The sequence below is a fragment of the Pararge aegeria genome, chromosome 26, assembly GCF_905163445.1.
Source record: "Pararge aegeria chromosome 26, ilParAegt1.1, whole genome shotgun sequence".
Classification (NCBI taxonomy): domain Eukaryota; kingdom Metazoa; phylum Arthropoda; class Insecta; order Lepidoptera; family Nymphalidae; genus Pararge; species Pararge aegeria.
In genome coordinates this window covers 1,962,360-1,988,164 of record NC_053205.1, presented here as the reverse complement: position 1 = coordinate 1,988,164, position 25,805 = coordinate 1,962,360, and the positions used below count along the sequence as shown (strand labels likewise).

Genomic DNA, 25,805 nt, shown 5'->3' with positions numbered 1-25,805 from the left:
ATCACCTATTTATTTATTGGTGCTGGTACAACAGAATCGGCATTCATAGATTCTTATAAGGGTCAGTACTCTGTGAGTTAATGGGTAGGTTTAACACAGAAAAGTAAATAAATCGTTACTGGTCTGTGTTATTTATTTTTAAAGTAAATAAAAACAGCTGTGAGCTGAGCTGGGAAAAAATTATTTCGGTGAAAAAGATGTCATGCACAACGCAACACAACGTAATGTATATCGAAATCAAAAGAAGGGGAAGAATCTCTGTATATATCAATTGCTAAAGATTAAATTATATTTCTTTACTGTATGTAAAATCACATGAAAAAACATTGAAAATGCAGTGTTTAGTGCCCTACTGCAAGACCGCGGAACTGTGCGGTTCTGAGAGAATAACGTTTCATGAGTGAGTGTTTCACTTAATCGTAAGAACATTTACCTACTCTGCAGTGGCAAGAATTTGCGGTCTAAACAGTCCCGGCCTTACTCTAGCTCGTGATATTCAGAATGCAAACTACCTACGTCTATGCATAATTTCCCCAAGATTGGTTTAGATAAGAACAAAAATAACTATTTATTAAGTAATGCGTAAACAATTATAGCTTGCTTTACCGTTCTTTTCGTATCTTATAAATCTACAAATTGCAAGCAATTTGTGGGTTCGATTCCCACTACTGGAATAAAATTTGTGTTGAACATGAATGCTTTTCAGTGTCTGGGTGTACAACTGTATTTATAACTATATATGTATATTATTCATAAAAATATTCAGTGATCTTAGCATCTTACCCATAACAACGCTTACTTTGGTACTAGATAGTTCTAAAGGGTGTGTGTAGAATCTGCACCGTTACGTGGTTGAAATACCATCAACACGTACAAAGCGTTTTGCTTCTTCCTTTCTGATCCGCACCGCAAAGGCCTGGAATGCCCTCCCATCTTCTACCTATAACCTTGGTACCTTCAAATCAAGAGTGAATAGGCATCTTCTAGGCAAGCGCGCTTCATCTTAGGCTGCATCATCACTTACCATCAGGTGTGATTGCTGTCAAGCACGTGTCTATTTAAAATAAAAAAAAACCTGGTAGTGGGACTATGGCCTGAACGTTCTCATCCTAAGAGGATAGCTGATACCTACCTGATAAAAAATTATACTACAACCATACACACATCGCCATATAGTCCCCAAAGTAAGCGTAGCTTGTGTTATGGGAACTAAGATGACTGATGAATAACATACATATATACTTATAATATAAATATAAACACCCAGACAATGAAAACCATTCATGTTCATCACAAAAACATTTTCCAGTTGTGTGAATCAAACCCACAGCCTTGGACCCAGAAAGCAGGGTCGCTGCCCACTGCCCCAATCGGCCGTCAAGTCATCGAGACGCATTGATTAAATTATGAAAATGGTGAAATGTATTTATAAGTTTGCAGGTCTTGCTATACTATGTACTGGATTGTCACTGTTTATTAAACTTTTATGTAAAACAATTTGTGATTTTCAGGCTTCCCAGTCAAATGCATCTCCGTGCTGCTTGGCTCAGATCTCTCTGCATAGAAGCCGCTGACCTGCTAGACTCTGCTGTGGTCTGCTCACAGCATTTTCTAAGCGATGACATGTGTAAAACAGAAAGTGGCTCAAGGCAGATACGCATTGGTGCCATTCCATCAACAGTACAGGTAGATAGTAGATACGAGTATGTGGCAAGAGCTTGTCCAGGAAAGTAATAGCACCATTTTTATTTCTGCCGCTGCTGATGAGTAATGAGCATCAAAATAGATAAGCAATGTATGCCACCAGTCGGTTCAATCCGGAACACAGCAATTGGGAAGTTACCGACATAGCTCAACGTGTCGCGAAGCTGAAGTGGCAATGGGCAGGGCACATAGTTCAGAGAAGGGATGGACGTTGGGGTCCTTAGCTGCTGGAATAGCAGCCCCGCAATGGTAAGCGCAGTGTTGGTCGACCACCGGCGCAAAGAGGTGGTCCGACGACATTAAACGCGTCGCAGGTAGCCGCTGGATCCAAGCGGCACAGTACCGAAAATTTGGAACTCCCTACAAAAGACCTATGTCCAGCAGTGGACGTCTATCGGTTGATATGATGATGATGACAATAAATATTCTTAGCGTTCACCATAAAATGGGGAAATGGGAAAAAAATGTTTGATATAGCAACATTACGCGGGTGTAGAGATACGAGTACGTGTGCGGGGAGTTTTCACTGTTTTTAAACACAATAATAATTCAATGCCCTAAACAATAGGCTACCAATGTTTTCACAATCTCTCAATATTCCAATGTTTTCACAGGTCTGCATGATGTGTCTGGACATTCACAGCAAGATGATTTTAATAAGGAAATACAAACTGGAAGAAGCGTATGAAAACTTAGTGGGACATCCAGTAAGTTCTTATTCTTCTTCTTCTTTCTCTCCTTGGTTGTCTTTTTCTTCTTCTCTTTGTCGTCTTCTTCTTCTCCTCCTTCTACTTCCCCTTCTCTTTCCTTCTCATTCTTCTTCTCGTCCTTCTTCTTCTCCAACTTCTTTTTCTTCTCTTTCTTTTAATCCTAATGGGCTTGTCTCCGTACTTGGTTCGCTGGTACCTTCCGTTGTACGTAGTGCCACTGGTGCGGCTCCCCACTGGGTCACTCCAGCGAACCGAGCTCGCTCCAGAAGCTTAGCAGGCCGCCAGTGGCGTGCACTGCATGCGCAAAAGTTCTGCCTACCCTAAACTTGATATATAATTCGTATAGGAGAAAGATTTTTGCCATTTATTAGAAGCCCGATTGGCGCAGTGAGCAGCAAAGCTGCTTTCTAAGTCCAAGGCAACTGTAACATGTCTGTGTGATGCACACGAATGTTTTTCAGTGTCTGGGCGTTTATCTGTATATTATAAGTATTTGTGTATATTATTCATAAAAATATTCATCAGTCTTCTTAGTACCCATGACACAAGCTGAGCCTACTTTGGGGCTAGATGGCGATGTGTGTATTGTCGTAGTATGTTTATATTTATTTAAGTATAATTGGTTTCAGTTGTGCGATCAAAGAAGCTATAAACAAACACTTTGCGTACATTGCGCTCAAAGATTGCTAAACTTCAGTAGATTAAGAGACAACAGTTTAAGAGCTCGCGCACTGATGATGGAGTTAGTTGAAAAACATGGACTTGTAAGTATTATAGTATTGTTTTTTTATTCGATTTCATCATCATTATCATCACAGTAACAAGTAGAGTATCTATGTTAACTCCTAATATAAACCATTGTAAGAGTCGAACGAACTGCAATGTTTCATAAAGTCTTAAATATTCTTACCTGTCTTAGAACTTTAATTTTTTTTATATTTTTTTTTAACGTTATAAGTAATAATTTAACACCGCAATCCACTGGCACTCAGCCTGACTGACTGTGGAAAGAATCAGACGTCTGAAGCGGGCAGAAGTGCTCGATACTGCACAGACTTGAGGACACTGGCCCTCATAACTGCAAAGTCAATAAGAACTTCAAAAAATGTATTTAGTCTATCGACTGATTGTAGATGACGAAGAAAAAAAAGTTTTAATTTTTATATTTTTTCGTGTAACAATGGTAAATAACGCAATGAAAATATGTTTTTAGTTTGCTTTTTTTTATTTATAAAACATACTTTACAATAAAAAAGTAATGAGTATATTGTTTTAACTATGATACAAGTTAGAAACAATGGAGAGCACTTGATGACGCTACAGTCTCATATAACACCTATAAAAAGGCATATATTAATTTTGGCATCTAAGCTACAGGTCGCATACAAATGCGACCTGTAGCTTAGTTGGTAAAGGAATCAGGTGGCTATTGTAGCTAAGTCGTAGGTCTATCGGTTCCAAAAAATTTAAATGCATTATATAAAATGTAAAATGTAGATTGTTTATGTTGGAAAAGAACAACTGCCGGCTTCTTCTCGGTAGAATCTGCCTTCCGAACCGGTGTTAGAGTCACTAAACACACACAGACTTCAAAAGTGTTTATATAAGGTATACTGAATTTTTGTTTTGTTTGATTGTTTTTTTTGTTTTTGTTTTGATATTACCTCTGAGTGTAAAAATTTAGTAAAAAATACAAAAGAAGTAAAGTATCTTATAAGCACGAGATTTCTCCATAATGTTCTCAAAGGTGTGTGAAGTCCGCCAATCCGCACTGGGCCACTTTGGTGAACTACGGCGTAAACTTGGTAATAAAAGATTCGGCTCGTAGGGAAAGTATGTATGGAATATTTGGAACGGATTAAAGTTCTAACACTGAAAGTAAGAATGCACGTATGGCACTTACCGGTCGATGCAGGATTCTCCTATCTGGGGTACCCAGCTCCTGACTCCATAGGTCTAATCAGCGGTTTCAAGTATAGGTGCTGGCAGTGTCATGATTCCTATTATAGTATTAAGGACTACGTCAACGATAAAATGCTTGGGTGTAAATTATTGCTCTAACCAGGTTGCTTCTTTAATAGTTTTAAAAGATATTGTTAGATGGTGATAACAATATAAAAAAAATAACAATCGGCTAAGTTTGTTGTGGGCTTCTTCTTAGACCAGGGCGCGTAGCTTTAGTTTTAAGTAGACGAATTTAGTTATCGCCATCAACTCACTCGTATGTCATATTTTACATGTAATGTACGCATCAAAAGTTCCATCTATGTGCCTATTTGAATAAAGAAATATTTGACTTTGACTTTGACTTTCAGTCATAAATCATTAATATATATAATTTACTTACATTATATACTTGTGGCGGTCTCCACATTACATAACTAGATGGCGCTACTAAAATCCTACATCGTGCTAGCGAAGTGTTCACTAAGAATGCCTATATATACAACTTCCAAAAATGAAAGTACGGACCTCGGTCCCCGAGCACGATCACCCGCTCGGAGGAAGATCTTCCTATTGTTACGGTCGAGCGTATCACCATAGCTCCCGTACAGTGGTGACCCCGACGTGATCATCGCAGCACCACAAAGCACGCCTCACGCACGCAATCACGCAATCAATGCACGCACGTAACGCTCAACGGTCTCAACGCACGCAACGGTCTCAACGCACGTAACGCTCAACGGTCTCAACGCACGCAACGGTCTCAACGCACGTAACGCACGCAACGCTCTCAACGCACGTAACGCACGAAACGCTCTCGACGCTCTCAACGCACGCAACGGTCTCAACGCACGAAACGCACGAAACGCTCTCAACGCACGCAACGCTATCGACGCTCTCAACGCTCTCGACGCACGAAACGCACGAAACGCTCTCAACGCACGCAACGCTCTCGACGCTCTCAACGCTCTCGACGCACGCAACGTACGCACACGATTGGTGACAGAGGCATACTACAGCAAGCAACACTGCTTCAATGGTACGACTTCCAGTCTCGGAGGGGAATACTGTGGCGGTCTCCACATTACATAACTAGATGGCGCTACTAAAATCCTACATCGCGCTAGCGAAGTGTTCACTAAGAATGCCTATATATACATCTTCCAAAAATGAAAGTTCGGACCTCGGTCCCCGAGCACGATCACCCGCTCGGAGGAAGATCTTCCTATTGTTACGGTCGAGCGTATCACCATAGCTCCCGTACATACTTATTCATTTACTTACGTATATTATTGTTTCACATACATTATTAATTTAATTACATTATTTACTTGAGAACTTATTTGCAATATTGACTTACGTACATTATTAACTTATATTTACTTACATTATATACCTCTTTATTTACTTACGTACATTATTAACTTATTTTCATTATTTACTCTCGTACATTATTTACTTATATACATTATTAACTTAAATAATTTACTTACATTATATACAGATTTATTTACTTACGTGTATATAGTTTTACATATATTATTAATTTATTTACAATAAATAATGTAAAAGAGATAAATTATTATATTATTAATTATTTATATAATTTACTTACATTTTGTACTTAATAATTTACTTTGGTATGTTATGTACTTAATAAATTATTTACTTAGGTACATTATGTACTTATTTATTTACTTAAGTACATTATTTACCTAATACGTTATTTACATTATATACATACGTAAATTATATACTTACGTACATTAATTACTTACTCTTTATTTACTTGAGATAATTATTTATTTATATAATTTACTCTCATTATATACGTATTAATTTACTTAAGTAAATTATTGACTTACTCTTTATTTACTTACATACATTATTTACTTAAATAATTTACTTATACTTATTTATTTATTTAGGTACATTATTTACTTATTTACATTATTTACTTACGTACATTATAACCTCATCATTTGAACCTCATCTTAATATTATTCGTAAAAGAGCATATAGAATGCTTGGTTTTGTTTTACGTCAGACCATTGATTTTAAGAACCCAAATACTCTCATTTTACTTTTCAACTCACTCGTAAGATCCCACTTAAAATATGCTTCCATTGCTTGAAATCCAAGTGGATATGCTAGAGATCATTCTGCGTATTTTTTTTATAGTGTGTTAGTAAAAGATTTAATTCCTTTGACCCTTCAGAATTAAATTCTTTATAACTTAGAAGAGAACACAAAGATCAGATTTTTTTTACAAAATAATAAACGTCCCAATCGATTGCCAATATCTGGCAAATAAAATAAATTTTTGTGTTCCCAAATCCGACAAACGTTTTAATCGTAAAACGAACACTCTCCCACGACTAACTATAGTCGGAAAAGATTTATTATAAGAACATGTGATATTTACAATAATAAGTATCTTAATATAGACCAATTTTTTTATAAGTATGGAAAGTTTGTATCTGCAATCAAAAAATGCACTTTCATTGTTTTTTCTATTTTAGGATTAACTTTATAAATTTGAGTAATCTTTTTTGCGTTATTATCCATATAATTAATCAAAACTCCCGTATCATTAAGATAATTTTAATTAATAGTGAAAACTTTATTGGCTTCTGTAAGATCTATAATAAGGTTTATCCATTGTAACAATTTATTTATAGCTGTTTGTTTTCCAAATAAATAAACAAAAAACATAGAAAAGTGTTGAAGTCCCGAATTAACAAGGACGTGCGCGCCGCGCCGCGTTGTACGTTAGCGAGAATCGCCCGTAAGCTAATGACGTTGATACGTTGTCCTTTTCAGTATTAGATAGTAAGATAAAAATAAGAAATTAATATAAATAAAAATAAAAACAAAGTATTTATGCTTACGCTTTAGAATAATTTGATATACGGAACACCCTTCTCATTGTGGGAGGAGACACGTCCTCTGTAGCGGCCCGGTAATAGGATTTTGATGTGATGAAGTATCTTATAATTCCTTTCAGATAACAATACAACATACGGAGTTGATGGACAAATTGAAAAATCAACTAAAACCTAACATTGTACAGAGTGTACTAAAACCTAATCACTGTGATTTACATATAAAACATTTTGATGTAGACAAAAAGACTAAACTACGTAGATCTGAAGAACACGTCATTGTTAAAGCGGTTGCAGTGAAAAATGAAAAAGATGACACTCGACTTGAAACAGAAGTTAAATATGACACGAGTAATGCAGATAGTTTAGATGTCAAATTAATCGTAGCTAAGGAAGAATGTTTGTCAGATGATAGTGTAATGTCTGAACCAAAGTCAATAACTGATCTGATGGTAAAACCTTTAAGCTCTGAAGTGTTTGGAACACCGGTTAAGTGTGAAATAAGCATTGAGTGTACAATCTGTTTAAAGGAATTTGCGGATGAAGATATATTAAACGACCATATGGCATTGCACATGGAGGTGAGTTTGGTGAAGTATTTTCAACAAAACGTCTATTTATGACCTGACCGAACATTCAAAATTCATTTTTTAAAGGAGGCCCAGTTTATAAGCACTTTTGAAACGTCAAGTCAGTCTGTTTGTATGACTCTACCACCGGTTCGGAATGCAGATTCTACCGAGAAGAGCCGGCAAGAAACTCAGAAGATTGCTATCTATAGAATTTTCTATCTTGTGAGACATGAAAGCGGAGCCTGCTGCTGTCTTATTATATAAACAAACGTTTTATTAGTTTTAAGTGTAACGTAACTTTTTAAAAATAGAATATATGGTGAAATATATAAAAACTAATAGAATAATAATTATAACAAAAAAATTAAAAACACACGACTTGCATGATAGTGTTCATTATTATACTAGTCAAGCAATTTAATTTGATAACCATATTGAGGTAGTTGTGAATTTCCATTTTGTGGTAGCGGCCAACTTGGTTTTAAAATTTGTCGTAGTGTATGGTATTCTTCTAATACATACATAATAGTAAAATTCTGAATGTAACTAGATTATATTCGTTTTTTTTTGCAGGACAATCAGATACTGGATGAGAATTTTTCTGCATATGATACTTCAGGTTGGTGACTTTATTAAGAAATAAGTTGTCAAAGACTTTCTCTTTGCAAATTTTCTGAGTTCGGGTAAAAAATAAACCGCGATTTTCGCGCCAAAGTTACTGTAACGAATTGTACTTGAAGCTAGTTTAGTGAGGCACATGATAACTCCTACGGTAGAGAAACGTTTTTTATGTAAATTACGCTAGTACGAGGTCACAGTAAATAGTAATAAATAATATAGCACATGAGTACCCATACTCGGGAAAAATCATTTTCTTATAAGCTATGCGGGCATAGATATGCAAATAAATGTACTTTTTTTTACAGCACATGAGCACTCACGCGCCATAAGTAATTGCAACCACTGGAAAAACCATTTACTTGTAAGCTATACTAGTACAAATGTGCAAATGAAAATATTTTTTTGAAGCACATGAGCACCTATACTTAGTTAGGAATTGTAACCACTGGATAAACCATTTACGTAATCTATACGAGTGCAAATGTACAGTAAATAGTAGTTTAGTATCGCACATGATACCTCATACATGGAGAGAAATCTTGTAAAGTATAAATGTGCAAGTAAAAATCCTTTTTTGTAGCACCAACACTAAATAAGAAATTGTTAGCACAAATATAGAGCAAACAGTAGCTTAGTGTCGAACATGAGAATTCATACTGGGAAGAAAGCTAGTAAAGTATAAATGTGCAAGTAAAATACTTTATGAAGCACATGAGCGTCCGAACTGTAAAGGTAATTGTTAGCACTTGAAAAAAAACTTTCTTGTAAGCGTCTTACAATTATCTTCAAATATTACCTACATAACAATTTTTAAAATATCGACGTTTAAGTCGCCTCTACGGCTTAGGCCTACCCTAAATTATCTTGACTTAACAATTATTCATTGTAAAGTCAAAAGCTTCTGATAATGCTCCGGTTTCGGAGCGAAACGTGCGTAGAGGGTGCATTGCCGAACATCTGTTTGGTGTGGAGTATACGGATTAGGGAAATTATTAATTACACCATACAGATTGTTCTGCTTTTCGCTTTCGCGTATTATAGCAAATTAAGCTTAGTTTTCATAACACAGGTTGTTAACATATTTATATATGTTTTTCTTTTTAGCGAATTTACCCAGTTTAGTGGCGTTGTTACAAGATCAACCAGATTCACGAGAAGAACAAGAAATTGGCGAGCAAAACACGTTATGTCCAACACCTTGCTCTGATTCAATGCCTACTTCATCTAAAAACCAAGCTTCTGAATACACACAGCCATCAGTACCGTCGGACGATAAAAACGCATTAGGACTCAGTTTCACAAATAGTGTCAAAGGCGGAGCCATTTTACACCGTTCTGGATATAGGTTTCGTATCAGCAAGACAAACAAAAATCAAACTTCCCTGTGGGTGTGCACCGCGAAACCCTGCACGGCGTCACTAACTTTGAACTGCAGTAAGACGAATGTCGCTAGGGAAACTGCCCATACTTGCACACCGGATTACAAGGAACTATATGTCGCCAAAGCGATAGACGAATGTAGGACTAGAGTCAAAGCTGGTATGGAACCTATTCCATCTGTATACCAAGAATCTATTGCCCATTTAATGACCCTAGATTGTGCCGACCAGATCCCAGATTTCAACAGTGTCAAAAGTTCCCTTTACAGGTCACGCAACAAATCTCTGGGTGTTGACAGAACGTCTTTTAATACGCTTTCTGATGTAGTCATATCAGAATCCTATGGCGATAATTTTTTGTTTGTTGACGATGGCACCGATGAGAAAATCTTGTGCTTTGCATCGGCGAAGTGCAAAAATGCATTTAAAAATGTCAGCCGTTTGTTGTTAGATGGAACGTTTAAAGTGAAGCCAAAACTTTTTCAACATATCTACACAATATACGGCGATCTAGCTAACGACACTTTTGTTCCACTACTGTTTTGCCTTCTGCCGAACAAAAAACAAATAACGTATACGAGACTTTTTACGTTGCTCAAGGATAAAATCCCAGACTTCAGGCCCACCGAAATAAAAATTGATTATGAAGTTTCGGCTTTAAATTCAATACATGAAGTGTTTCCCGAAGTTGTGGTCAGTGGATGCTTCTTCCATTACAGTCAAGCTTTATGTAAGAATGCGAAGAAACTTGGGGTTACGGAGGCAGAGGGCGGCAAAAAATTTGTGGGACTGTGCGTCGCGTTGGCCCACCTTCCACAAGATAACATAATTGATGGGTGGCTTTATCTATCGCAAAATTCACCGAACGGAGCGCAGATCAGTGCATTCAAGGAATACATGTTCAAGGAATGGATTGATAAAAATTCTCATCTTATGTGTTGTCATGATGATACATACACGATAACCAATCACGTGGAAGGTTGGCACAGCCGACTCTACAAGAAAATAAAAAAAAAAACCACTCTATACCAAATTATCGATATTTTTAAAACTGAAGCCCGCAAGAGTGACCTTGAAATAGACGACAAAATAAACAATCAAATTCTTGAAATACCAAACAAGCGACCGCGGACTAAAAACAAAGATGTCGCGCTTAGGAATATTGTTAATGATTTCACGATGAAAAAAATAGCAATCGATGAAACTCTACACCGTCTATCGAATATAAAACTGGTGACTCATAAAGGCATCCCCTGACAACGTATTTATTAAAAATTGGCGAAAAGTGCACCAGATTCCAAACACGAAAATAGTTGGATTTTAATTTTAATTTTCATTGAAATTTAATTTATTTTTAATAGAAATGTGCCAAAAGTATATAAAAAATTGTAAAAGTTAAAAACAAATGAACAAATGGCATTTCGTTTTTTGACAATATTCCATAAACTATTAATATTTAAGAAATTTAAAAAAAAATATTCGGAAAGAGGAGAATAGGGCTTATATAAATATAAGTGAGATAAAAAAAATTTTAATCTTGTCACGCTAAAGAAGTATTACTTCTAACGCGTGTACATAAGTACACACGTTATTTTTCTTTTTTGGTTTTTTTTAAAAATTCTCACATTTAGCTGACTGACTTACGGACTCTTCATAAATATTTTGGAAAATTTAAGTCTACAAACTTGTTCATTAGACCCCTCCTTAAAAAAACGTAAAGAAAGCGTTATTTCATTGGGTTGGCAGTTTGGCACTGGCATGCATTCGATCCGGTCGCGATGTAATGATCTGTCTTTAACGCTTTTACAGATAAGAAGCTGTCTGTTGATTATAGAACTGGATTACTAAATTTCTCTCTCTAGATAACTTATAATTATAAGGTGACATTGAGACATAGACAAGAATATAGCATAGTCAGCCGTACTCTGCCTCCCGAAATTTTTCGTTTATCTTAAGTGTTAAATTTGTTAGTAAGTTTTTATAATATCAGATTTCTTTTATTCATGTTGTTTGTCTTTGTAATTTTTATTTACTGTTTGTGACTCAGATTGTCATAATAAACTTGTACTGTTAGTACACAATAAGATGCCGAGTGGAAACAACGTGTGGACTAGTCAGTTTATTTTATTAAAACGGTCGTAGATTTTAGTTTTAAAAATTAAAATGTACAAAACTTTTAACGATATGAGTTGTTAATTTCAATAGGTAGTTAAATTTAAGAGGTACTTAATAAAATTTAACCTTTTATTTTTTTATGTGTTAAACTTTTTTGTACTTTAAACCCCTTGCGAAAAAACATTGTTAAGCGGTTGCATAGTGACGCAATGTATTATCTTCTTGTTTCAAATGCCAAATTACTGAAGATATTTCTTAAATATAGTTCAACGGGTACATGCCACGATAATATTTTTAGTGTAGTGTGTAGTAGTGTAGAGTTATGCAAACCAAGAAATCATCGTACAGTTTCTCAATTTAAAAGTGACGTTGTCAGTGTAGTGTGTCGAACATCATTGTGAGATGGTGATAACAAAAAAAAAAAACACCCGGCTAAGTTTGTTGTGGGCTTCTTCTTAGACCAGGACGCGTTTGGAACCCTCGTAGCTTTAGTTTTAAGTTTACGAATGTGGTTATCGCCATCATCTCACTACCGTGTGGTTCTTATGTACGTATCAAAAGTGCCACCTGTGGGCCTACTTGAATAAAGATATTTTTGACTTTGACTTTGACTTTGACTTTGAACAGTTCGTGAAATACCAACAAAAATAACACGAAAGCGGGTAGTCTGATTCTGCACGCGACATCCAACTTGACATCACGTACCTACGCAGTGCCGTCGTGACCACGATCCATACAACTAATAATAAAGATAGACCCAAGAATAGAATATGTTAATAGAGATAATAATAGTAATTTCAAGGTCAGCTACTTTAGTTGCAGACAAACTTTGACAGTTCGTGGTGTCATCTTATGTGTTATTATTTGTATTTATTTACTTTTTTCACATAAAAAAGTTTAATAAAAATATTCAACAACGTTATTTACTAATATTGACTATCAAACAATGGTTCGTTGTGGTGTTATTTCATGCAATAGTAATAGTAATAGTGAGAAGAAAATTCCCGGCATATCATTTAATATCTTATATCATATTTAGTAAGTGATAATTACACAAAGCGTAGCATGTAGTATAACAAATGATTGAGTTAAAAATCGTTAAATAGAAGAAAATTCTAGTTTTTATTATTTACTTAGTATCTATGAATGTTGAAATTACAACAAAATTATTTTTAGTTTTCCAGATGATTGAGATCTTTTAAAATGGACTACAGCAACAGGACGAAAATATTGGAACCCCCCAAATTTAATAAAATATGTAGCAAACATTTTTCGGAAAATGTATTACTAAAAAAGACAGTTTTATATACTGACGCCGTGCCACATGCAGTAAAAAAATATTTTAATACTCAGGTTAATATTAAAATTTTAGTTTTTAAATCTTGACTGATTTTGTATGATTTTTTTTTTTTTTTTTTAATCTCGCATCGCAGAATCTCGATTATCTCGCAGATCAATGTAGAAAAATTTAGAAAAAAAATGTCTACTATACTGCAAAAAAATAGGCGGTTGATGAAACTAAATGCTCAATTGTCAGAAATAATTACATACAGAACTAAAAACATATATATATATATTTATTTATATCTTATTTTATTTATCTCTTTTAATAATTTATTATATTAGTTATTAGTAGTATGTACTTAAGTGTGTAAATTTATGTATTGTTTATTTTGCGATTTCCCGTCTCTCATGTTTTGTTGTGTACTATCGATAAGGTTACCTGGCAGAGATCACTTTTAGTGATAAGGTCGCCTTTTGCTTTTAATTTTTTGTTTAACTATATTTGTAATTTCTCCTTTATTACGCAATAAAGATGTTTAAATAAATTAAATAAAATAAAAATAAAAATTTAATCGATAATATCGTATAAGGATGCTGACATATTAAGATTTTCTAAAACGTCTTTTTAGTGTGTCGGAAAAACAAAAAAATATTCTCCTTCGTTGAGAAAATTCGCACTATATGTTTGCACTTTTTAAGTCCTCGTGCTTACTCTTACGTCAAAGAACAATTTCATACTTGCCTCCCACACCATCAAACATTAGTAAGTTGGTATCGGTAGATGGTAATCCCGCGTTCATCAAAGAAGCTTTGCTTTTTTTGAATGCATTAGAGTTAAAAGTGCATACTTGCGTTGAAACAATCTATGTTTGTGTCTCATTTGATGACATTTTAATAGGAAAAGCTGTGATTTTGGAAGGAGGAGAATTTCTTGGCGCAGTTAATATAGGTGTGAATTTAGATGGTGATAATATTAGAATGGCCACACAGGCGTTAGTTTTTATGGCTACAACACTAAACGAATCTTGGAAAATACCTGTAGGTATTTCTAATCGAAAGCGTAACTGACGAACAGAAGGCACAGCAAGTTATTGATTGCATTAAATTGTTAGATTCATGTAATTTTAATGTTATTTAATTAACTTGTGATGGATGACTATTAATTAAATTTTGCGATAGCAAAAATATTAGGCTGCAAGATCGATATTGATGACACTCTTGATCCTGTATTTAAAATTGATATAGGCGGTGTTATCAAAGAATTTTGTTTCTTTCCTGATCCACCTCACATTGTGAAATTAATGAGAAATCTGCTTGACAATAAAGAAGTTTTAAAAACTAGCGACGATCAAATAATAAAATGGACATTTATTACATCACTGCATGATTTGCAGGAACAAGAAGGACTTCACTTAGCTAACAAATAGAAAAAAAGCTCACATTAACTTTACAAAACACATAATAAGCTAAGCTGGCAGTTCAAACATTTAGTTGTTTTTAGTGGCTGATGCTATCAAATTTTGTGACTAAAATGAATTAGAACAGTTCCAAGGATCAGCACCGTTGATTTAATTAGGAGAATTAACAACATTTTTGATATAAAATAGTCGCAATATTAATGCATATAGCTATAAAAAACCTCTTAATGCAACCAATTTTGAAAATTTTGATGTGTTTTTAAATGAAATGTTTATATATTTAAATAATCTTAAAATGGCTAACGAACAAAATGTCAATCGAAGTAATAGAAAAGCTTGTGTATTCGGACTAAGATGCTGCATTCGTAGTGTACAATTTTTATTTGATAGACTTATCACCAACTCGAGTTAATTTTTTTACCTACTTATAACATAGCTAGGACCATTTGGAATATTCTTTTAGAGCAATCCGATCTAAAGGCGCATTTAATTATAATCCTTCAGCGGTGCAGTTTCGAGCTGCATACAAAATGTTAGTTGTTCATGGAGTACTCAAACACATTGATACCGGAAATTGCACAACTCTTGAAAATATAAGCATTTTAACTTACAGTAATTCACGTTACGAAAAATCAATCAATGCTACTTTACCCTTTTTGAGACATTCCAGTGACATAGAAATACGAAAGCTATTCTGAACATGAGTCGTTTAACATTGACACTTATCATGACTATCTTGCTGATCCTACTTTACTAACAGAGTTTACGAAGCAGATAATAACATACATAATAATAAGATAGTAAAATGTGAGAATTGTTTAGTATCTATGATAAATACGGTCTCAAAAAATCATCTTAAATTTATTTTTAAGAAAGATAAAGGTGGTCTTCACTGTCCTTCAAGCGACGTAATAACAGTTTGTGAAATTTCCGAAAAAGTATTTAAGCATAATGTAGCATTATTGGGTAGTAAAATAATTAAAAAAAAAAAACTACTACAACAGTAAATATATCGATCGTAAATGTTTGGGAAAACAGTTTTTTAAGAAACATGGTATTTCATATGACCATTCTCCCCTAGAAGATCATAAAATCCTTCACATAAAAGCTATTACTATGAAATATCTTCAAGTCCGGTTATATAAATATACAAAAGCATTGTCAGAACCCACAGAAAAAGTAAGAAATGTGTACACAAAATTGACATTGTTTCTCAATCAATAATGCGTTTTTTTACTTTTGCGATTATAAATGTGTTCTAGAACCTTGTATTGCAGAGAAGAATAAAGTTTCACAAGAGTCATCATGTGTTGTTATTCCACGTTTTCCAACCCTAGCACGTAAAAAAATGTATGTTAAATTCAGAACAATTTTTTTTCAAGAAGGCTTACTCTATAAGCACGTTTGAAACGTCAAGTCTGTCTGTTTGTAGTGACTCTACCACCAGTTCGGAAGGCAGATTCAACCGAGAATAAGCCGGCAATAAACTCAGCAGTTGCCCTTTTCCAAAATTAACAATTTATTACATTTGTGACAGATGAAAACGTATGATACGTTACGATGCTTTCAAGCAACCTACTGATTAAGAAATTCATTAATTGGTTAGGTTAAAAAATAAAATCCATTCAACTTCAACCTACTCCATCTAATACATAAATAGGGCAGCGCAGTTATTCTGGCAACATTAAACGCAAACCTTGTCATGTAATGTCATCGTTACGTCATTGTTGTTGCCTCCATCTCAGTCGCGGTTACACTTATGGAGGGTAGAGGTAAGGAGAGTCATCTGTGTATATGAAAAAGTGTCGTCAAAATGTATTAAATTAGGATGGCGCCACATTTGCATCAGGGTAACTCTTAAAAGAAGCGCCAAATATAAATATTGTTAGAGTAGGCTTGAAAAATAAACAAGGAAGTATGGAGATACAAGGAAGTAAGGTTATATTTACCACAATATTTTGTACAACGTAAGTTGTTGAAATTCTCAATAATTAACTACTTTAGTCGATAATGACATTAAATTTTTTAACTCGGCATACTTAAATTCATCTACGATTGCTACATTCATACCATACCCTGTGCATCCACCAGCGCCATTGTGGAGGATTTTTGAACTGTTATTTAGCGCAACAACTGGAAACTTTTTCAACTTTTCTCCCATATAAGATGACACTCCTTACCTCTACCCTCCATATCCTCAGTCTACGATCAAGTCAATTGTCACCAAAGATAAATTCTGACATTACCAATGCTCCAATCTCCTTAGTCTGTTTGTCTGTCACCACTTTCCATATAGCTTGCTATAGCAATTAAAGAAATCAATAAATGCAATACAATAGTGAATTATGTGAAATGGTTTGCTTTTATGACTAGAATATTGATATATCGTGTATCGATTATCGATGGTATGACTCTTTAGTGGCTGTTGCCTTGCTTTCCTACAACACATTGAAAAACATTGATAATGCATTGTTGTGTGCCTTTCTGTAAAACCAATACGGAGCTCGACTGCGGCTCCGAGGCGATAACATTTCATGAGTGAGTGTTCAATTTTCTCGCTGCACTTTTACTGCTGCAGTACGTTGTTAACGCACAAGCCACTAAAACGCCAGTAACCTGATTAATATTGGCTTTAAGAAGACGGTAGTTTTTACCACTCCTTGTTAAAATATATACAATATTACGACAGTACACACATCGCCATCTAGCCCCAAAGTAGCGTAGCTTGTGTTATGGGTACTAAATTACTGATGAATATATTTTTTTATTAATAATAAATGCTTATAATAAAAAGATAAACACCCAGACACTGAAAATCATTCACGTTCATCACACAATCATTTTCTGGTTGTGGGAATCGAACCCAAAGCCTTGAACTCAGAGAGGAGGGCCGCTACCACTGATCCGATCTGCTGTCTTGTTGTAGTTACAGTAGTCCCAAAGCTTTTTGACCACCCTGAAATACATGCTGACATTCCTATAATAAACACTCATTCAGAATATCAGCTAGTTTTCCCAATCAAACTTTTATTTTCTCTTTAATGCAATGCAATAAGCTACTATCAGAATAAATTGGTGAATCTTCTGGGAGGTTTTGATATTTAAGAGTTGTATGTTTATTATCAATACCGCTTCTCCATTTTCATTTCTCACAAGATAGAAAATGAAAAATGTTAAATGTAAACAGTGTTGAAAAAGCTTGACTGCTGAGTTTCTTGCCGTCTTCTACCTCCCCCTAAGCTCCCTTCCGGACCGTTGGTAGCGTCTCTACAAACAGACAGACATTTCAAAAGTGCTTATTTAGGCCTACTTAAAATAAATGAATTTAGAATTTTTGAATTATTTGAATTTTGAATTTCCAGGCTCCCAAGTGAAGAACGTCTTCGTGCTGCTTGGCTCAGCGCCCTTGGCACGGAAGACACTCTCCTGCCAGACTCTGCTATGGTCTGCTCACAGCATTTTCTTGATGATGAGATGTATGAAACGGGAAGTGGCTTAAGGCAAATTTACGCTGGTGCTATACCCTCAACAGTGCAGGTAATTTTTTTTTTTTTTTTAATAAATATACTATGACAATACACACATCGCCATCTAGCCCCAAAGTAAGCGTAGCTTGTGTTATGAGTACTAAGATGACTTATGAATATTTTTATGAATAACATACATATATACTTATAATATAAATATAAACACCCAGACACTGAGAAACATTCCTGTTTATCACACAAACATTTGCCAGTTGTGGGAATCGACCGCCCAAACATATTTGTTTATAATTTAATTTCTGTTAGGTGTACAATAAAGTGTATTTTCATTTCATTTATGTTCGTCACACAATATTTGTGTAAACATAAATGTTATTCATTGTCTGGGTGTTTATCTGCATATTATAAGTATCTATGTTTATCTATCTACTAGTTGTACCCTGCCACGCTTCGCTGTTGCACATTGTGATTGAATGGTTGAGAAAAATAGATAAAAACAATCCTTGATGCGTATTATATATCATGCTAAAATTTCATCCCGATCATTGCAGAACTTTTTGAGTTTTTGAAGCGTACACAAACCAACATAACATTTTTATATATATAGATATGTGTTTTAGCACTAAAGATGTCCCTCCTATGTGTCCTTCCAGAGGCAACCAGTATTATTTGGAAATTATAGATAGTTGCAATCATTGACTGCAAATCTTACATAGACTCTTCCGCACTTAAAGTTTTAGTAGTAGTACCTATTAAAGCATTTTGTGGCCAAGCTTGTCCAGGGAAGTCCCTACTACCCCCATGCCTATTTAAGCTGCTGAGCTGCGTTCCAGTCCGAAGGGTGTCATTTCATAGGATGTGTTCCTTGCATGGCATTCAAAGTGTTCCTCTGTTTATGTAACAAATTATGGTTTTTCACTAATCATTAGGTTACCACAGCTTGGTCCATCATTTATTACTATAAAAAACCTTTAGGATGTTATCAACAATTATAATTATATAAATAATTTTAACAATCTCCTCTAGGGCTAAAATTTTTCGAAATCTGATAGTAAGTGACCTTAATTTAACAAACATGAAACTTTTATTAAATTTTAAGTCTGTGGGAATGTTTTATAAATTTAAATGTGGGAATGTTAGTATAAAATTTTCATTTTTTTTCATTAGCACCCCCGTAACCGATTTTGTGATTTAAACTTCATTCAATACATTCTTGTTTGCTCATAGCCCAAAAAAATTCTGTCCAAATTTCATGCCTAAAAGAGTTAAAATTCAAAATTTAGTTTTTTATGATTTTTTCTAATCATTAACGCCCCCGCTATACACTTTAACAATTATACAAAAGTTAGACTATCCTTTAAGTCAATGTATCCTCTACATGGATGCAAAATTACAATTCAATCGGATGTATAGTTGAATAGTTTTAACGGAAAAACCGTAAAAAAACTCTATAGATTTATATATTATTATAGATTTTGTCACATGCAATAATTAGCGATCAAAGGTAAATAAACACTGCACAAAACACTATATAGGTACGAATTTGTTATGTGTATCAATTGATAAAAGCAAACTCATTAGCTCATTAAGTAGGAGGTAACCGAAAATCCAAGAAAAAACCCACTGAAATTGACAGTTTGCTGTTATTTCAACTTTTTTTTTAATTTGACTAAATTGAACTATTCGATTTCGTTTTCTTTTTCTTTTTTGTTTATCTGTGCTCCAATGCACACTGTTTTGATAGATATGATTGAATTTGAACTTTGTACAGAGGTAATAAAGTGCTAATTGACTCTTTGACGTTAGGAACATACCTACATTGTTTAAACAACAGTGACTGCTTGTAATTCAATATGAACTTTATGTAATAGCAATAAAGCTCGTTTTAGTTAGAAAACGTTTGTATGGGAAATAGAAAAGGGCTGTTTTTTGGGTTTTTCCGGCAATTATTCGAATTTTTCTCGCCGTAAAAACCATCTTTGAACTTCAACGAACATTTAAAAAAAAGAATTGGCCAAATTGGTCCAGGCGTTGTTGAGTTATGCGCTTACCAACACATTTTGTGATTCATTTTTATATTATAGATATATATAAAAGAGAAAGTGTGTCGGTATGTTCCGTATAGGCTCCGAAACGGTTAGACCGATTTCAATGAAACTTTCAGGGAATCTCCGGATTGACCTGGCGAGTAATCCTGTAAAGTTTGGTGACGATCGGAGCACTCCTATTTTTGAACTGTCAAATACAGCTTTTATTTACTATGATGATATTCTATTGTTGGGTGTACATAGGTGTAGATAATGATCTTCACCCGCTCGAGAAGAGAATAGAAGAGAATGAATACGGAGAGAAATAAATTATTTATTATATAATGAGACTTTAATTAAAAGTTTAATGATAAGGTTATTGTTTAAATAAAATAAAGCAAAATCTAGCCCCGCAAAGCGGGCTGGGTACGCTAGTTATTCATAAAAATATTCTTCCCATAAGCTAAACCTACTTTATTTTTTTATATTCCTCTATGAGTTAACCCTTGAATGGAATCTTAGCTGGTGGTTAGTGATGATGCAGTCTAAGATGATAGCGGGCTAACTTTGCAGCTAGTGTGTCGTTTTAATTAATTTATAATTACAACATCTTCTACAGGTCTGCATGATGTGTCTCGATGCACACAGTAAGCTGTTTCAAATGAAGAAATACAAACTGGAAGGGGCATATGAAAATTTTGTGGGTCTGCCTGTAAGTTGTATGTTTATACTATGAAGGGGCGTCCCAGCGACTAGACACAAGCTGCACCAAAATACCACCATTTAATTTGACACTCCCTGCGAAAGTCCTATGTGCAGCAGTGGAGGTCTATCAGTGATTTTGTCAGTGATTAATATCACAGTCTGTTAGGATAAGGATTCATAATTCGTTTAAAGGAAATTGCATACAATTCTACAATAAACTACCAATTGACATCTTGGAGATGTCTCTTAAAAAGTTCAAAGTTTATATTAAACGTAAGCTTATAGAAAAGTCCTATTATAGTATAAAGGACTACGTAAACGATAAAAAAGCTTGGGTGTAAATTGCTCTAACCAGGTTGCTCTTCTAATAATTTAAAATGACATTGTGAGATGGTGATAACAAAAAAAAAAAAACACCCGGCTAAGTTTGTTGTGGGCTTCTTCTTAGACCGGGACGCGTTTGGAACCCTCGTAGCTTTAGTTTTAAGTTTACGAATGTGGTTATCGCCATCATCTCACTACCGTGTAATTCTTATGTACGCATCAAAAGTGCCACCTGTGGGCCTACTTGAATAAAGATATTTTTGACTTTGACTTTGATCAGTTTTTTACACGCTTTATATTAGCTTCACCTGTATGTATGTAACCGACAACTTTGAGCTCGATTTTGACCCACTTTAAACGGTCAGATTTCTTTCAAACTTTGTAGACATATCGACGACCGATGACAATACACTAATCTGAGAAGATTATTCCAATTTTCAATATAAAAATTAAGATTTTTTAGTTTTTTCGAACGATGAATTACAATTACTACAGCGCCATCTAGACCCAAACGTAAAAAACCTATGGCGTTACCAACAGATGGCGTTCGCGTACTTAACTTAAAAAAAGCGTAGCGTAAAATACTAATTCCACAGAAAATTAACTGAGGCGAATGAGGTGAAAAAAATGTTTCGATCGTGAAGCACTCTCTGATGCTTTGCATCATGAGTCGTGCAATAGTTTAAAATGAAAAAAACAAGCTATTATAAATAAACCAAACTAAAAAGTAAAAAGCGTGTTTTTTTAGTTTATTTAAACTATTATTTTTAGTATACGGTGGAAATGATATGTTGCAAAACAGAATTTGATAAGTGCACATGTACTATACAACGTGTAACCTAATTACGATATACTGTTGAAGGGTGCATAAATATATTTCATAAGGAATCACCCTGTAAAATATAAAATCGAAAGGAGCATATTTATTATTCCATATAAACTAATTCAACAATTTACTTATGACAACCCTATTGTAGATAAAAGACCGACACGCGCATAGTACCTAATAAAGAGACGGTAGTCACTTGATTTTAATTTTGCATGTGATGTTAAGGCTGTATCTGATTTCTTTCAGTAAAAACTATGGCAGTGGTTTACTCAGAAACCATTAGCGTTTCAGTCTCACACTTACGTCTCAGAGACAGTACATAATGTACCTATAAGCATGTGAAGTAATATTTCGGTTTTCATTTACACATTGCTATACCTACTTCCCTATCCCTATCCCTACTAATATTAGTATATATAAATGTCAATGTAAGTTTGTTTGTTACGCTTTCACGCAAAAACTATTTAACCGATCCTCATGAAACTTTATACAAATATTCTTGGAAGTGATAGAAGTTATATAGGATACTTTTTATCCCGACATTAAGCTCGGTTCGTTTGGGAGAGGGGATGAATGTTTGACGATTTTACACCATAACTCCGACAAATTATAACCGATTTAAATAATTATTTTTGTACTATAGAGGTTATAATATGTGTTTAATTTTGCCCAAACTGTGGTTGGAGATAGAGGACAGAACTCCTCAGCGGTCAGCAGCAAACTCCTAATTTAAGGCTTAGCGATACTGAATACTTTAATTTTTTTAGATCTACAACGCAGACGAAGTCAAGAATAGCTAGTAAAATATAATTTTATTATATTTTGTTTCAGTTATGTAATGAGGGAAACCTGAAACAGACACTTTGTATACTATGCGCTCAGAGATTAATGAACTTCACTAAATTCAGGGACAAAAGCTTAAGAGCCCGTGCGCTGATGATGGATTTGGTTGAAAAACACAAACTAGTGAGTAATATGAATTTAGTTCATTATGCCCACCAATCCGCACTGGGCTAGCATGGTGGACTACGGTAGCCTTCCCTTTGAAATTCGTACTTCCTAATCCCTGCACTTCTTCAAAAGCAAATTGTTTCAATAGTAGTAGGTAGTATTAGTCCAATATATTAGATAGGTATGTATATATTTTATCTATATATATATATAAAAATGTTATGTTGGTTTGTGTACGCTTCAAAAACTCAAAAAGTTTATTTATTTAAACAACTTTATTGCATATAAAGGAAATACACACAGGAACACTTACTTTAACATAAATTATATGCAAAAGGCGGCCTTATCACTAACAGTGATCTCTTCTAGGCTACCTTAACTATTGGAATAAGGCAATGAGAGACGGGAAATCGCAATAAAATATATATATATATATATATATACTATATACATAAATAATTAAATAAAATAATAAATGTAATGATATAATATATATAAGTATAATATATATTAATAAATATGCATAAATACACACACATATACATATAATATTATCATGTTTATAGTGACAAATAGTGCCTCCTTACAGGACTTTTAAAATTCCCAAGGGATTTAGAAACCCGAATGTCATCACATGCTGATTCGAAAGTTTTATTTATTTTTTATTTATTTAACTCTTTATTTGTACACCACAATGAAGTTAGGAAAATAAAAAAAACAAAAGAAATACAAAGACAGAAGTAGAATACAAAAGGCGGCCTTATCGCTAAGTAGCGATCTCTGCCAGGCAACCTTTGGATTAGGACAAGATGAGAGAGAGCGGACAGGTGGTGTAAAATTATTATAAACGTACATTCAAATAGCTAAATACAAATACATAAACAAAATTGCACAAATAAGAAAAATATAATAAATAAATATAAAATAATAAACTAATATATACTCAATCATACACATATATGAACATATAGATAATAAAAATAAACATAATCAAGGTATAATAAATGTCGTCATTATTGTGCAAGATAATATGCTTTCACCGCGTTTTTAAATGTTTCAAGCGATTTCAAAGTTCTTCACCGATCGAGCTGAAATTTGAGCATGGTATATAATATGCATCAAGGATTGTTTTTATCTATTTTTCTCAACCATTCAATCACAATGTGCCACAGCGAAGTGTGGCAGGGTACAGTTAGTTATATATATTTATTTATTTTATTAATTCTTATATGTGTATGTTATATAATATAGTATAGTTTGTTATATTTATTTATAATAGAAATAAATATATATTATAAATATTATTACTATTGTAGTTTTCTCATTTTTTTTTACTCTCGCCTGTGCATGTTTTATTGTTTGCGATTTTACTTTTTTTCTATTATTACTTTCACGAAGGGTTGTCTGAAAGAGATTGCTTTTGCAATAAGACCACCTTTGCACACGACTGTATTTAACTTTTTTTTTTTTTAATTGTTTTTAATTTTATTTTTACTTTTCTTGTGTGCTACTTGTATTGTTTCTAAGTTTGCGCGATAAAGTATTCTAAATAAATAAAATACGGCCTTAACCCCTTCTCATTGTGGGTGGAGATCTGTGCGATGTGGTGGGCCAGATAGGTTGTTATGATGATGACAATGAATGTATTTTAAGTTAACAAAAATTATATATTATTACTGTTCTTCTTTCAGATAACATTACAACATATGGAATTGATGGACAATTTAAAAAATGAACTAAAGCCTAACATAGTGAAGACCGTACTCAAGCCAGACCACTGTGATCTATACATAACACACTCTGACGAAGACAAACAGACAGAAAACTCAACAGAATGCAATTTTGTTGGAGAAGTTGCAGTGAAAAATGAAGTTAGTCATGATACTATGTCGACAGATAATCAAACGCAACACAATCAAGTCAAAAAAGATAATGGGATTACGGCAAACAGTTTCAATCCCAATATAGTAATACTTAAAGAAGAATACATGTCTGACGATAGCATAACCGTAGAACCAAAGCAATTTAACGATCCTCTGCTAGTCAAACCGTCAACCTCAAAGGAATTAGTCGAATCATTGGCACAAATTAAATATGAAATAACATTTGAATGTAATACATGCTTCGTGGAGTTCGCAGATGAGGACACATATAATAACCACATGGCAATGCATATTCAGGTGAGAGCAATCGAAATACACACACACACACATACACACACACATTGTCAATGACGTTCTTATTTAATTTGTTTAACAATAGCGTTGATTGTCCTGAACTGATTCACAGATTTGCGATTAGAACACCGCGCACAAACACACCTCGGGTTCCTTGTAATTTGTTGTATCACAGGCCTTATAGAACGAAGTTGGGTAAATATTCTCCGTTACCAAGAATATCCGACATTTATAACGATTACGTAAAAAAACAAAAAAAGAAATAGACTTATTTCATAATAAATACACTGACTTTAGGCGTAAAATTATTGACACTTTTAATTGTTCTATCTGACATTTCAAGATAAAAATAAAATAAATACTTGACTTCTTATGTTATCAAATATTCAAAATCTAATAAGCTTAAAGTTGGACATTGATGTTATTTTTTTTTTTTAATTTAATTTTTTAATTTAATTCTTAATTTAATATGAATTTTAATTTTAATTCTATTTATATTTTTAACATTATTAATTAGTAAAATATTTTTAGACATTTATTTTGTAATGCAGTTATATTATAAAATGTAATTAATTTTGAGATTATTTGTAAACGTTGTGAAAACCTGTAATAAGCTGAACATTCACTTAGCTCGCAACGTAAAAACTTGGACAAGAAAAAATGTATTAGCGGTTG

At 33.9% G+C, this 25,805-nt stretch overlaps 2 protein-coding genes across 4 annotated transcripts in view; both read left to right on the top strand.

Moving 5' to 3' along the window:
• Window positions 1–153: 153 nt before the first annotated feature.
• LOC120635424 lies at window positions 154–11,122 on the top strand. 3 transcript variants are annotated; one of them, XM_039906447.1, is made up of 7 exons: window positions 154–226; window positions 1,512–1,686; window positions 2,319–2,411; window positions 3,044–3,178; window positions 7,366–7,824; window positions 8,389–8,434; window positions 9,541–11,122. In XM_039906447.1, the coding sequence occupies exons 1-7, from the start codon at window positions 198–200 to the stop codon at window positions 11,070–11,072; spliced, it is 2,469 nt and encodes an 822-aa protein (XP_039762381.1). In that variant the 5' UTR covers window positions 154–197; the 3' UTR covers window positions 11,073–11,122. The 3 variants fall into 3 exon arrangements, with proteins under 3 accessions (XP_039762381.1, XP_039762380.1, XP_039762382.1); XM_039906446.1 differs by having other exon boundaries at window positions 159–400; XM_039906448.1 differs by lacking the exon at window positions 7,366–7,824 and having other exon boundaries at window positions 159–400.
• Window positions 11,123–16,916: 5,794 nt separating this feature from the next.
• The window catches only part of LOC120635110 (zinc finger protein 551-like), a 35,399-nt gene continuing 26,510 nt past the window's right edge, over window positions 16,917–25,805 (top strand). The window contains exons 1-5 of the mRNA XM_039906030.1: window positions 16,917–17,170; window positions 17,995–18,169; window positions 20,764–20,856; window positions 22,834–22,968; window positions 24,645–25,133. Of these exons, the coding sequence (XP_039761964.1) occupies window positions 17,097–17,170; window positions 17,995–18,169; window positions 20,764–20,856; window positions 22,834–22,968; window positions 24,645–25,133 (966 nt within the window). The 5' untranslated portion in view covers window positions 16,917–17,096. The remainder of the gene's footprint in view (window positions 17,171–17,994; window positions 18,170–20,763; window positions 20,857–22,833; window positions 22,969–24,644; window positions 25,134–25,805) is intronic.

What these genes read in the sequence shown, in the direction of transcription:
- LOC120635424 (XM_039906446.1), top strand. Translation starts at nt 333, where the DNA reads ATGCAGTGTTTAGTGCCCTACTGCAAGACCGCGGAACTGTGCGGTTCT. An exon ending in TAGTTGAAAAACATGGACTT is followed by an intron (nt 3,179 to 7,365) that starts GTAAGTATTATA and finishes AATTCCTTTCAG; the next exon opens with ATAACAATACAACATACGGA. An exon ending in ATATGGCATTGCACATGGAG is followed by an intron (nt 7,825 to 8,388) that starts GTGAGTTTGGTG and finishes TTTTTTTTGCAG; the next exon opens with GACAATCAGATACTGGATGA.